General features: G+C 33.5%; 1 protein-coding gene across 1 annotated transcript; it reads left to right on the forward strand.

Annotated features, from left to right (window-relative positions):
- Positions 1-438: 438 nt before the first annotated feature.
- Positions 439-5,257, forward strand: LOC112278860 (glutamate--cysteine ligase A, chloroplastic). Its single transcript, XM_024512715.3, has 15 exons — positions 439-830; positions 1,017-1,167; positions 1,325-1,432; positions 1,657-1,749; positions 2,006-2,089; positions 2,269-2,337; positions 2,506-2,576; positions 2,763-2,831; positions 3,065-3,158; positions 3,335-3,424; positions 3,621-3,701; positions 3,858-3,950; positions 4,433-4,513; positions 4,740-4,809; positions 4,940-5,257. The coding sequence occupies exons 1-15, from the start codon at positions 478-480 to the stop codon at positions 5,026-5,028; spliced, it is 1,596 nt and encodes a 531-aa protein (XP_024368483.1). The 5' UTR covers positions 439-477; the 3' UTR covers positions 5,029-5,257.
- Positions 5,258-14,821: the final 9,564 nt, after the last annotated feature.

The raw sequence follows: 14,821 nt of genomic DNA on the forward strand, positions 1-14,821 counted from the left end.
CTTCACAAGGATGGGTCTATTTAGTAAAAGCGTGGGTCTATTAAACATTCTTCTATATACATATTCACATACAAACATGAATGAGAAATCATGAACTGTGGATGAAAGAGCAAGCTTTATTTGGGCAAAGGGGTAGAAAGCTTGTGTATAGTGGAAAGGAAGCTTGTGGTGGGGGAGGAAGGTGAGGGTGGGGATGGAGTTTCCATGGCCCAGTGCCACCCCAACTGCCATCGCCGTTATACATGATGGGAATCATACAATCATAGCACTAATTCATTCACAGATCCTTTTAGCACTTTTTGGCGTGTCCGGAAAGTGCCCCCGCGGCTGCTCTCAGTCACACCAGCAGCAGCAGTAGCAACTCCCTTCTCTTCCCTCCTCCTTTCTTTTCCTGCTTATTTAGGGCTTGTCCTGGAGAGACGATTATATTGGTGGGGTGTGGCTGTGTTTTGGCGTAGGTGGGTCAGTCAGAGCACTATGGCAATCATCACGCACGCCGTGGTCGCCTCAGCTCAAGTTGCAGCTGCCCGGGGCGTGTTCCTGGACAGTGTGGAAGCTTCTGCTGCTGCTGCCCCTCCTGGTGGTGTGCGAAGAAGAGCCCTTGGATGCCAAAAGCTTGCGCTGAATTCTTCTTGTGAGGCTCTGGGCGGCTTGAGGAGGGTCGTTCCGTGCGGAAGCCCTGAGGGTCCGTGTAGGAGGAGAACGCCGTGCATTGTGGCAGCGAGTCCCCCGAATAACAATGCTGGCGGTAGCCGCAGTGGGGAGCCCCTCACCAGGCAGGATTTGGTGGGGTACTTGGCGTCTGGGTGCAAACCCAAAGAGAAATGGAGGTACATGCGTACGGTTTTTGGTTGTGCATTGCAGCTTCATGTCTTGGACGAAGACGAGGTATTGAGCGAAGAATTGTGAAATCTGAGCATGGCTGGAACGCGTGTAACGTTTGCTGTGAGGTGGTTGGGGAGTGTTGTAGAGAGTTGTATGAAGCAGAGATGATTCTAAGGGTTCGAGGTTTGCAGGATTGGAACGGAGCATGAGAAATTTGGGTTTCAGCTCGACAACCTGCAGCCCATGACTTACGCTCAAATCAGGCAGCTTTTGGAGGGCCTAGCAGACCGGTTTGAGTGGAAGAAAGTGATGGAGGGAGACAACATAATTGGACTGACATTTGTGAGCTCCGCAACTCCTTGGCAACGTTTCATTTCAGCTTGTAGCGGTATCAACCATTCCGCAGTAATTAGGGTTTGGTTAGAGTTTCTGCATTTGAGAGAGAGCGAACCGTAGAGAGCGATCGAGGATTTTGATTTCGTTCTGGTGATATTTATAGGATGGTCAAAGTGTATCTTTGGAACCCGGCGGCCAGTTTGAATTGAGTGGAGCGCCTCTGGAGACACTTCATCAAACATGCGCCGAGGTCAATTCACATCTGTATCAGGTATGGCGGGTTGTCCACCTTCTTTCATGTGAATATATATAAAGATTTTAATCATATCGTAATCTGGTCACATTTTGTAATTTTATTTTTGGGGCTGGACTGGGCTAATGAACTCCATTCCTATTCGACAAAGAGGGAGACTAGAGTTACAGCAAAAATCAGTAGGCGTGATGATATCTTGGAAATGTTCTTTAATGTCTTGACCAATATCAGAATTTTCGCAGGTGAAGGCTGTTGCAGAGGAGCTCGGCCTCGGCTTCGCAGGCATTGGATTCCAACCCAAGTGGAGTGTGGCAGAAACTCCCATTATGCCAAAGGTAGCTATTTCATACACAGCATCGTGTACATGTCTTGTGGAGCAGATGAACTTAGCTTGACCAGAAAAGCGAGCTTCACGCGAAGAATCTCATGTTCTGCTGATATCTGACATAACTTGCGAACTTCCACTTCCCTCCTGACTGATGCAGAGTCTATATTTCAACTGTTGGTGGTTGTGTGCCAGAAAGGCTGGAGGGATATTGTCCTGGGTGCCTTTTGGATCGTTAGTGAATGTTCTGCAATTTTTGGAAACAGGGCAGGTACGAGATAATGCGGAATTACATGCCAAAAGTTGGATCGTACGGCCTGGATATGATGTTTCGCACCTGCACAGTTCAGGTGCTTACACTACACCTCTTGTGGTTACAACTGTATTGAATGTTGATTTCTACTTTCCTGACTATGAGATTGCTGAACAAGTTTCGGTCGTTCGTGCCAACGATACATTCTTTTTCTCTCCCTGATTCAGTTGATTAGGAGTTGCCAAGTTTGTCATTGTTTCTTGATATTAACTGCAGGTCAATCTGGACTTTGACTCTGAGGCGGACATGGTTAAAAAGTTCCGCGTCGGGCTTGCCTTACAGCCTGTAAGTGCAGAGTTTCTTATTTTCTATTAAGGTGGCTTCTTTTGTCCATTATGTTGTGTACTCTATTCATCACCTGTTCACTTCGTTTTTGTGGTTTAAAATTATCTTTAAGTTCTGAGCATTGTTTTAGTTAGTATTTTTTAATTTTTATTCTTATCTTTGTGACAGATTGCAACAGCTCTGTTCGCAAATTCTCCCTTCACGGAAGGGAAGCCGAATGGTTTTTTGAGCTTCAGGAGGTGAGAGAAGTCGCTCGTTACTTCTTACCTCTCTCTAACCCTTCCGCCGCTGAACAAGAAAGCGACGGATTTGTATGTTGTGGCTCTTAGCATACACGACCAAGTGGAACAGGTTAGAGTGTCGGTTTGATTTACTCGTTGCCAATATCTGAAGTGGTAAGTGCATTTGGATTGGCTATTTTGCAGTCACATCTGGACAGATGTGGACAAGGATCGGTCAGGAGACTTACCGTTTGTTTTTGAAGATGGATTTGGGTGAGTAAATTTGACTATCATTTCGTTTTTCTTGAATTTTGTTTTGACTCTTGGATCTCGAGATTGCCAATTTAGAAAACATTTTAGCTTCAATTCTGCTCTGCAGCTGCCATATTTTGCTATCCACCATATTCTATATTCTTATGAGGTTTGGCTGCAGACAACTTGTCTAGATTGAGTTGCTGGTTGTTAGTACGTGCTCATTTTCTTATAATAGAACTGCTGTCATGCAGGTTCGAAAAGTACGTTGATTATGCTCTAGACGTTCCTATGTATTTTGTCTACCGTAACGGTCGGTACGTTGACTGTTCTGGTCTGTCATTTAAGGTAATTTACTTTGCCACAGCAGGCTTTAGCATGACAAGGCGTTCATTGCTAGTTTATTATACACGATTAGATTGCCAATTTTTTAATCATCTGTGTTGTGTAATGCTTCGGCTACCGAAGTTTCGGGTCTTTAGGGCACAAATCATTTCATCAACTTGGAGCATTGTATTTTGCAGGATTTTCTGGAAGGAAAGCTATCTGTTCTGCCTGGAGAGAGGCCTACACTGAGCGATTGGGAGAATCACTTAACAACAATATTTCCCGAGGTTTCTAGTCATTTTGTATTTCCCGTCTAATCTTTGAATACATGGATAATTATAGTGAGCAATGCTCGATTCTACAAGAAATCTCTTACCATTGTACTGAATTGCCCGGCTTATTTATTGTGTCTAGATTTGTTTCAGTCTTGCTGTTGGCGGACATTATGTACGTGTAAATTGATGGAGCATCATTTTTCCGCAGGTGAGGCTAAAACGTTATTTGGAGATGAGGGGAGCTGATGGTGGTCCATGGCGACGATTGTGTGCATTGCCTGCATTTTGGGTACGTTGACGAAGCTCATTATTCTTATAACGAAAACGGTGGATAGACTGAGCAACTTCCGACCAACTGAATATACTTGTCATAACGAGCAGTGTACTCAGACGAGTGGTAGCAAGCCTGCTTTGTTTACTCAAGAAATGCGTTTGTTGTTTGTAGACTGGCTTGTTGTATGACGATGAATCACTTCAAGGTGCTTTTGACATCATTAACGACTGGACAGAAAAGGAGCGTGCCATGCTCCGCAACAAGGTTTATACTCTTCTAATCATTTTTTTTCTAATTGCTTTACAGTTTCCTGGAAATTTTATTACATCGGTGGCTTTGTTGTAGGAAGTTAAAAGTTTAGGAAGTTGTTCAGACTGTGGGGACCCATTTTATACAAGCTGCTTGAGTTTATAAGGAACGTTGCTTTATGTGTAAACATTATCAGAAATGTTTCGCCACTCATTTAAATTATATTCCAGGATGGATACGAACGTTTTGAGGTACAGTAATGTACTAATATTGGTATTTTATACTTTCGGTGTCACTTAGTTTTTCAAGACATTTTGAAGACCTTACGTTGAAACCACATTGTACTGGTATTGAAAATGAATTATATGAATGTAGACACATTTTTACATCGCACAACATACATTCATACTGAGTCAGTATCGGATTAAGTTGGGGAACTTTACTGACGATTTGAATACAAAATCTATGAAATCATTACTGACATGATTGTCTATCAGGTCCCGAAGGAGGGTTTGAATGTTCCCTTCAGGGATGGGCTTTTGAAACATGTAGCACAAGATATCTTCAAACTTGCCAAGGTATGGACTTCAACTGCCAAGATGCTGTTCATTTCACATCAGTACACTCTGGACATTGATGGAAATTCTAACCAAACTGTGTTTATTTCACGAATAATCTGGAATTTTAATTCCATAAATTTTATGACGAATAGAGATCAGTATGATTTTGTATATTTGGTATGAATATTCTATCAATGCATTTTGAATTTCAAGTTCCTCTTCCTGAGTTTGGGCTGGGATGTAGGATGGATTGACTCGGCGAGGTCTTAACGAGGCTGGTTTTCTCAAAGATATTGAAGAGATTGTGCAAACAGGTCAAACTAAAATGCCGTTATCACTTACTACTCTGCATTTGGAAAGCCTGGGTCGGATCTGGAGATATTCTGGGTTCTTTACGATAGAACCATTTTCTCAGTTTTCTGGGTTCTGTTGTGTTGTGCACAGGTAAAACACCGGCTGAACGTCTCTTGGACCTGTATCACGAAAAATGGAATCGAAACGTTGATACCGTTTTTGAGGAGCTTCTGTATTAGTTGAAACCTCTACTTGGAGTATGCTTCTGAATCGGTCAAGATTATTGAATTTATGAAATACTTATGCGGTATTCAGAGTGTTACAGTAAGGTTAAATTATCAAAAAGGAGAAGAAACCTGGTAGAGCTCGGCACTTGATTACTCTCGGCAATGTAATGGGGACTATTTCTTTCAACCTGAAAAGACAAAGTGAAAGTTAAAAGAGTTTTTAAACTTCTAGAAAAACTTATACAGATCGTGTATGGTTGACATGCTTGGTCCGTGTGTAAACCAGATGTATGAAAGGAGTGGAAAGCTGGTGTCTGATTCAATGAACTGTCTCTTCTCGAACTTGTCTAGTTACAAGATTTCCCAAGTAGTTATTTCATTCATTTTTCTCCTGAGCATACTGATCTACAATTTCGCTTTGAAACTCTAGGCTTGACCTGGAAGGTACGGTATACTGTACTGCCGCACTTTCCAGGTCAAGCTTAGAGTTACCGGCAGGTTCAGGGTTTAGGGTCTAGTGTACGTTTGCTGGTGTAAGATAAAACGGTTGAATGAATTATTTATCTTCATATCAGGACATTTTACATTTCTCAACCAGGATGTCCATGATCACTAAATTAATTTATTTATCAAATTTATTCAAATACAAAAGATAATTTACATAATTTTAAAAAAAAATTGTCATTGTTTAAAGAAAATTTGCAATAGATGTAGAGATTTCAACTAATTACAATAAAATTTATTTTGTTGCTAGGACTGTTATCTTCCAATTTTTCTATTAGTATCTTTTACTAATAACTATTTACTTCATATTATATTTATAGTTTATTTTTTTATATGTAAATGCCACTTTTAAGCCAAATGTAAAGAATTTTTTAATTAGTAATAAAGTTAATATAGAAAGTGATATATATTTCAAAAGTGGTGCTAAAAGTGTTTAAAATTAATATATGTAAGATGTTTAAACTAACTAATTTTCTTATACATCTATATGTTGTAGATTCAATTACTAGGAGGCTATAACATTTTCATAGAAATGTTAAACCTACAATCTCAAGTCAAGGCTCCAAAGTTCAATATCCATAACCATGTAAAATCTAAAAGGACTAATACAATTCATCATTAATCTTTTTGTTTTTAAAATTTTGAATTTATTTTTATCCCAATTTTCAAAGTTTTTGATTCCTCTAGTATAATCAAAATCTTAGCAAGTCTATTGTTTAAGAGATACAAGATTGTCAAAATTGCAAATTCTCTTTTTTTATGCTATGTGAAAAAAAAAAACAAAACAAAACAAAAACAAACAAACAAACAAAATTGCATTAAAACTTGTTGACACTATGATAATGAAATAAATAACTTATAGAAGCATAGGTTTAGGATTTATGACTAAAGATTTGGAGTTAGGATTTAGGTTTTAGAATTTAGAAATTAAAATTATATGGGTGTCTTTGATTTTTTGACCTCCTTATATTTTGATTTTGACTTGATATCTCTTTTCAATTGTGGTGTCTATATTTCCAATTATATAAATAACTTGTTCTACAAGTTTTTAGTTTGCAAGATATTACAACTTTGACTTGGATCAAATATGTATTTTAGTCAAAAAGTGTATAGATTTATAAATATTATGGTTTTCATTATTTTGGTCTTTGAGTTGATTTTGCAAATGATTAGAATTTTGTCAGTTTGCATTTGTAAGTTTGCATTTGACCTAATTGCCCATTTCTGGGATCTGAAAACTTAAAAGTCCATTTAGAATGATCTGTAGTATTTTTAATTCTTATATAAAAAAAACTCTAATTTGATATTTTTGTTTTTTTTATTTTTTTGTCTTTTTGAAATTTTGAGTTGATCTACATCTCTATTTTTTATACTTTTAATCCTAATGGTACATTTGAAATCTTAAGCAAGTGTATAATTTAGAAATTATAATTTTTTTTAAATTATAATTAAATATCCTTTTTTAAACTATGTAGAATAATATATATATATATATATATATATAGATAGAGAGAGACTTGTTAAAGCCACACCTCCCTTTTCACCTCATGATTCAATTTTTTCTTGATTCTTCTATCTCGTCTCTACCATTTTGGTTCTAGACCATGCCTCTCTATTCTTGCCACGCTATCCCTACCTCCTATCTCAAACCTTCCACTTCTACCTGCCACCTCAATCCCAACTCTTCTTCCTTGTTCTACCACCTCGTGCCTACTCTCTCCAATCCCCTTCCCCCTTCCATTTCCATTATCCATAGCATGTCACATTGAATGCATGTATAAAAAATAAAAATCTCATATTAGTTTTTTTGAGTGAATTTAAATACATATAATAATCTATATATTCTATTTAAATAGCACTCAACTTTTATTTTTTTAATTTTTTATTTTGTGATTAATCAAATATAGTATTCTATAAAGTAATATTTTTTAAAATATTTGTTTTAAGTTTTATTGAAGATCTTCAGATTTAATATGCATTCTCATTCAAATATTATACATGTTGCCATTCATAATAAACATGCATTTTAAAACTTGAGCTTTTCAATATAATATGGAACTTACTCTAAATCACTTAAATATACAAACTTTATAGATTTATTCTTATTTTTTACTCTTATATATTTCAATAAAATAGCTAATTTTCTTATCTATTGTTTTCTTGTAACATGTTGCATAATCAAGTAATTTTAAGAATAATTTGTAAAAAAAATAGCATATAAATTAAATATTATTATTTAGAAATTTAATACTAATATCTAATTCTTTTCATAATTATTTGATGAAAGCTTTCATAATGATAATTTGGTATTAATTTCTTATATTTTTCTAACATATGAATGCATGTACTTAATTAAATATAATAATTCCTATAGCATAACAATTTTTAAATACTTGTCATTTTTACAAAATTTATAAGAATCTTGTAAAACTATTTAAATAATTCATGTCAAAACATGTTGAAACTTCTTTTTAAATTTTAAATTTAAAACTTCATGGTCTTATTAATAGATTATTTAAAAATAAAAATAAATCAAATATTTTTTTTGGAATTTATGATTTATTTAAAAATATTTTTTTTATATATATATATATATATATATATATATATATATATATATATAAATCTTCCTATTATTTAATTGAATCTAATGCATGTGATGTCTATTCTTTACTAATGCCATTGTCAACAAATCAACAAGCATGTCTTCTATTGTATAGTATTTCATATCAATCACTTCTATTTGAATCTTCTTTTTTATGAAGTGATGTTGATTATCAATGTAATTGGTCTTTGAATGATGCTTTGGATTCTTTGAAAATGCAAGACATCCTTGATTGTCATACTTCATTGAAGTTGTTTTCATTTGTACTATACTTATGTCCTCCAAAAGTTGTCTTAGCCATATTGCCTCTATTGCACCATAACTTGTTGCCATATATTCTGCCTCTATTATTAATCTTGTAATTATTGGTTGTCTCTTACAATTCCATGAAATAATTCCTATTTCAACAAAAAAAAAATATCCCATTGTTGATCTTGTATCATTTGCATGTCTAGCCGAATTTGCATCACAATAACCATACAAAGTAATATTATCACCTCTAAAACATAATTTGAAATGCAAAGTGCCTTTTAAGTACCTCATACTTTTTTTTGATGGTTACCCAATGGATTAGTTGAGACTTTGACATATGTTGGTTCACAACACTCACCATATATGCAAGATTCACCCTTGTACCAACCATTGCATACATAAGCAAATCCACTCCTGCCATGTATGGATTATCTTATATTTGACCTTCAATTTCAATAAATTCTTCATCTATGAGCTTCATCCACTTCAAATTGACTTTTAAAGGTGTTTCGATGGGCTTACATTTCTCCATGTTGAATCATTTTAACACCTCTTTAATATACTTAATTTAGTTTATTATAATAGTCTTCTTAGGACAATCTCTTATAAACTCCATTCCTAAATAGTAAAGAAGCTCTTTCAAATCGCTCATCTCATACTTCTTTTCTAACTTTGCCTTCAAGCAATCAAACATCTTCAAAATATTGGTTAAGATGACCAAATCATCAACATAAATAATGATAATTAATATAAGTTTACTTGATTATATCACAAATATGGAATAATCAACTTAACTTCTTTCAAACCCTTCATTCAAGAAGAATGTGTCAATATATTGATACTGGATCCTTGGTGATTGCTTAAGTCCATATAAAGATTTTTTTAATTTATAAATAAGGTATTGTTTTCTTTCTTCAAAAAATCCTTGAGATTGATCCATATAGATATCCTCTTCTAATCTTCCATTTAAAAAAGCCATCTTCACATCCATTTGATGCATCTTCAAATCTATTACTACTGCAATTGCCACAATGATTCTAATTGCATTGAATTTGGCTAGGGGAGCAAATATCTCATTGAAATTAATACCAAAAACTTGTGAGTAGCCTTTGGCAATGAGTCTAGCCTTATATTTCATAATATTTTTCATTATATCTTTCTTGATTCTAAATACTTATAACTATTTCAAGATTGATTTGGTGGAAGTTGAGTCATTTCCCATATTTCTATATTAAAACAATAACTCGATACAAGGTAAGAAGGTCCTCGCTAGACCATAAGAAGTGAATTGTCGAGATTGAGGATCTCCTTAGCCTCGACTCTTATATATATTAGGTCCTATAAAGCTTCTTGAGAAGTTTTTATGAGGCTTGGAAACAAAGCAGGCATAAGATCCTTCTTCAACAACTTCATAAATCATCTAAAGTCTCCTAGATCCTTCCAAGATCTCCTAAGACCTTTTAGAACTTTCTTAGAATCTATTGGAACTTTCTAGAACCTTCTTATAACCTAGTTAAACCTTCTAGGATCTACAAGAACCTACTTAAAATCTTCTAAAATTTCTTAGAATCTTCTCGAACCTTCTTCAATTGTATGTCCATGACATCACCTTTTCTTCTAACTTTGAGGTCTTTGAGAAGCAATGTTGTTACAAGTCAGTATATGTACAAGAAGTTGAAGATTTGTCGCATATTGTCCGCTATATATTTCAATCATTTTTCATGAGGTAAATGGTTGAAAGGCCCTTCTAGCAATTGATAGTGTCCAAAGTTTTTTACTTTTGATTAAGCATGAACTTTGATATCTTCATTGTGGAATTATCTTACAAATACTCTTTCTAGGCATCCTTCATAGACATATTCTATCTCAAACATAATTATCAGTAATCTATTACTGGGTATCTTTTGATGTCTTCGTGATTCAAGCAACTCTTCATCTTGGAATCATCTTTGCAAGCTATTTGATTGAAATGGTATGATCGACACGAGGTCTATCTCTTGACTATTCATATCATATAAAATAAATAAGACTAAAAGAATATAAATAGGCTATGGTCGTAAATTCAAATTACTAACTTATACTATTTTAAACATTTGAAAAAATTATCTGTTTAGAGACTACCTCCTTTCCTTCTTTATGAGGCCAAGAACTAAAATTCTTCATAGTGAAGCCATCTTATTAGGTTACTCTTCTTCATTTTTCTGCTTTTGGTTTGAATGAATGTCGTTGATGGAATTTTTGAACCTTCATTTGTGTATTTACAAGGTTGCCAGCTGGTTTCCATATGCAATCGTTGATATCATATCCATACTAATGGACTAGATGTTCAAGCCTTCTATGTCTTATCCTTAAATCTAATACCTCTTCACCCTCAAATTCAATATAATCATTGATTTCAACCATAGGAGGTGGTGGTTGTCTTTGATCTAATATGTTTGATTTTTTATACCTTTTCAAAAGTGAAACATGAAAGATTGGATGAATCTTCATGGTTGAAGGTAATTCAAAGAAATAAGTAACATTATTGATTTATTTTTGAATCACAAATGGTCCCAACCTTTGGTAGTTTAACTTATCACATGGCCTATTGGCTTTTATATTGTGCCAAAGAAGCCACACTTTGTAACTAACTTGGAATAGAAGATGTTCCTTCCTCAATTCATCCACTACTAGCTTATAACATTGTTGAGCCTTTTTTAGGTGAGTCTTTATGGTTGCTTGAAGTTTGGCCATCTTCATAGCAAATTCTTTTGCTGTTAGATTTGTCGATTTTGAAGACTCTATCATATCCAATTTTGAATGATGACTGCAATTAGACTAAAATAATGTTTTTTGCATAGATGCATGGATTATATTGTTATATGTAAATTCTGCCAATGACAAGTAGAAAGTCCAATTGTCTTGTTAATAGTTAATAGTACATGTCAAATATTGCTCAAGAATTTAATTGACTCGCTCCATTTGGCCATGACTTTGAGGATAGAAGGCTGAAGAAAGATTGATGTCAACCTTAAGAATCTTGAAGAAAGCCTTCAAAAACCTTGATACAAATTGTGGCTGACGATCTCACACAATATCATCTGACAACTCATGGTAACAATAGACATTCTCAATAACAAGACTTGCCATCTCTTCATTAATAATTGACTTCTAATAAAATATAAAATATACCATCTTGATCAATCGATCAACAACTACAAAGATAGTATCAAATGAGCTTAATGGTAGAAGTTTTGTAATAAAATCTATGGAGATGGATGACAATGATTGTCTTAGAATAGAAAGGGATTGAAAAAGTCCATATATCCAATGTCAAGGATTTTTTGATCTTAAATAAGTGTCTCATGATAGTATGAATTTCTTAACATCCTTCTATATTTTAGGCCACTAAAAGTCTCTAGATAGAAGTTCCAAAGTCTTATTGAATCAAAAATGTCTGGCTATAGGAAAGTCATGGCATATTTGAAGAATGCACATGTAAGTTGATTCATCAAGAATGAACAAATGTTCTTCAAAAAACAAGAAGTTGTCTTCAATCTTGAATTTAGAAGACTCTTCAAGAAGGTTATTAGCAAGACTCTTGGTATTAAAAAAATAAGAGGGTCCATATTTAAGACTTTACGAACTTGATTAAAAAATGATAAATCCACAAGTATTGATACATTGATTGATCAAAGATGAAATTGCTCAAGCTTTAACAAGATTGTCCATTGTTGATCATATGCTACATTATTTTTATTTTATTTTTTTCAAGATAGAAACATCTTAATAATACATTTCATAACCATTACTAATTTTTGTCAATACATGATGCAAAAGTCAAATTGTGATAAAGATATACTCCAATGCGCTTGGCAATGGTTCAAGACCTAGGCTAACATGAAGTATTCAAGATTCTTGTGATCTATATATATAGTCACCTAATGAGAACCCCTTCAAGAAAATGGCACCATTTTTAGAAAGAATCCATGATGACAAGTAACACTTTATCATAGATTTTATAGTTGATTTCTACTGTTGAGAATTTTCTAAAAAAAAAAATACAATTTGATATAGTTTTCCATCTTTTTTATAATATGACAAGACTACTTCAAATGCAAAGTCTGAAGCATCAGTCTCTATAAAGTAAGGCTTATTAAAATTTGGATGTATCAAAATTAGAGTTGTTATAAAAGCATCTTTTAAGCTTTGAAAAGCTTTCTGTATTTTGGGGCCTTAGTTTAGTTTATCTTTGAATGTCAACCACGTAAGTAGAATAGCAATCTTGGAGTAATTTCTAACAAAAATCTTATAGAATTTTACAAATTCAAAAAAGCATTAAATATCACGTACAATTTTTGGCTTTGCCTAATCGATGATTACTTTTACTTTCTTTGGATCCATAAAAAGGCCTTCGTTGGAAATAATATATGCAAAAAATTTGACTTAAAGTGCATGAAATATATACTACTCTAGTTTTACATATAGCCTAGCACTTCATAGCTTTTCCAATACAAGACAAACATATTTTTTGTGGTCTTTTGGATTCTTAGAAAAGATTAGAATATCATTCAAATAGATCACAACAAAGTTGTTGAGATATTCATGAAATATATCATTTATTAAGTATTAGAATATGATTGGTGTATTGATAAGTCTAAAAGGCATGAAATTGTATTCAAAATGTCCACACCTGGTACAAAATATTGTCTTTCATTCATCTCCCTCTTCAATGCGTACCAAGTTATACATGCCTCATAGATTAATCTTTGTAAAGATCTTTGCTTGGCTAAGTTGATTAAGAAGTCCAGATATCAATAGCAATGGATATTGATTCTTTACTATTATTTTATTAAGACTACAATAATCGATATACATCCATAAAGATTCATCTTGCTTCTTCTTAAATAATATCCAAGCAAAAACTGGCAACTTGGAATGTTGAATAAAATTCTTAGCTAGATTTTCATCAATGTACTCCTTTAAAGTCGTAAGCTCATTTTGGAATAAATTATAGATAGATCGAAATGGTGGTTGAGCATATTCTTGAAGGTCAATCGCACAATCCTAATGGCAATGCTTGAACAAGATGTTTGTACTTTTTTTTCAAATACATTTATAAAATCCTTATATGCCTTTAAAATTTTTGTTGTAGCAACCATAGGTTTCGATCATAGATTTGTATAGACAGTAAATATAATGCCATGTTTAACCGCCCTTACAAATACTATAGCTCCAATAAATAAATATTGTTTAAGTTTTGGCTTGTCATATGTTAGAAGATTTTTTATAGATTTAAAGATTCTATAATCTATTAGAAGAAATTCTAACTTTTGGAATATCCAATCTATCCAAAGATTATATTTTTTAAGCCGTAAAAGTCCTAAAATAACTAGACTTGATGGTGATCTAATAACGTTGAATACTACTTGGCTACTATGGTTGTCAAAGGTTATTTCTAATGGAATCATCTCATCAATGATGTCTCCAGAGGATAAAGGTCGACCATCTATTACTTCTATATGTACGGCTTTGAATTTTTTGACCATACAGATTTTGTGTAATATAAAAAATTCTTCATCAATAAAACATGCAGAGACTCTCAAGTCAAATAATAAATGACACTCTAGTTTTGTGACTCTTAACTATATAAGTATAGTAAAACAACAAAAAAGGCTGGCACAAAGTTTATGAAATTTTTTAATTTGTAATAGTAAAGAATCTAGCAGCATAGTCTTTATTATAGTCGGACACCCTCATTTTCTTGTAAATCTTTTGATGATGTGGCCGCACTCTTCATTTGATATGTACGTTGGCATTTCTCTAAACAATTATGAATCTTATGACCAAGTTTTTTATAATATAAGCATAGGCTAAGTTCCCTTCAACATTTTTTTTTCTTATGCAAAAAGAAGTTTGAAGCAAACTGCATCAATCTACATATCTTTTGCTTCTAAATGCTCATTAAAATTGCATAGTGAAGAAGCTGCAAAATAATTGGTGTATACATGTGAGGTAATTGAAGAATATTTATCTTGTTGTCATTCAAATAAATGGTTATTATACTTCAGAACTTGATTGATGGCTTCATTGAGTGTTTCAAGGTCTGGAATAGACAACAATAAGTCCTTGATATCGTCTCTTAATTTTCAATGAAATTGGCTCATCAACGCATCTTCTTTCCAATTTATATTATATGCTAATTGTCAAAAATCTAAGGTATATATTGATACAAAATATATTTTTATATAATTTTCAAAGGCTTCGAATTTTAATTGTTGAAGAATAAACCTTATCATGTTCACCAAATGCTTTTGCAAATGCTGCCAAAAATGCTTCAAAATTGTACAATATAGAAAAATTCTTTTTAAATAATGAAGTGAATTAAGATAAAGCTTGACCTGAGAACAAGGTTCCAATCAAACCAATACAAGATGCTTCAATGGAATATCATTGAAGTTGAAG

The sequence above is a fragment of the Physcomitrium patens genome, chromosome 2 (assembly GCF_059467195.1).
Source record: "Physcomitrium patens ecotype Gransden chromosome 2, ASM5946719v1, whole genome shotgun sequence".
Taxonomy (NCBI): Eukaryota; Viridiplantae; Streptophyta; class Bryopsida; order Funariales; family Funariaceae; genus Physcomitrium; species Physcomitrium patens.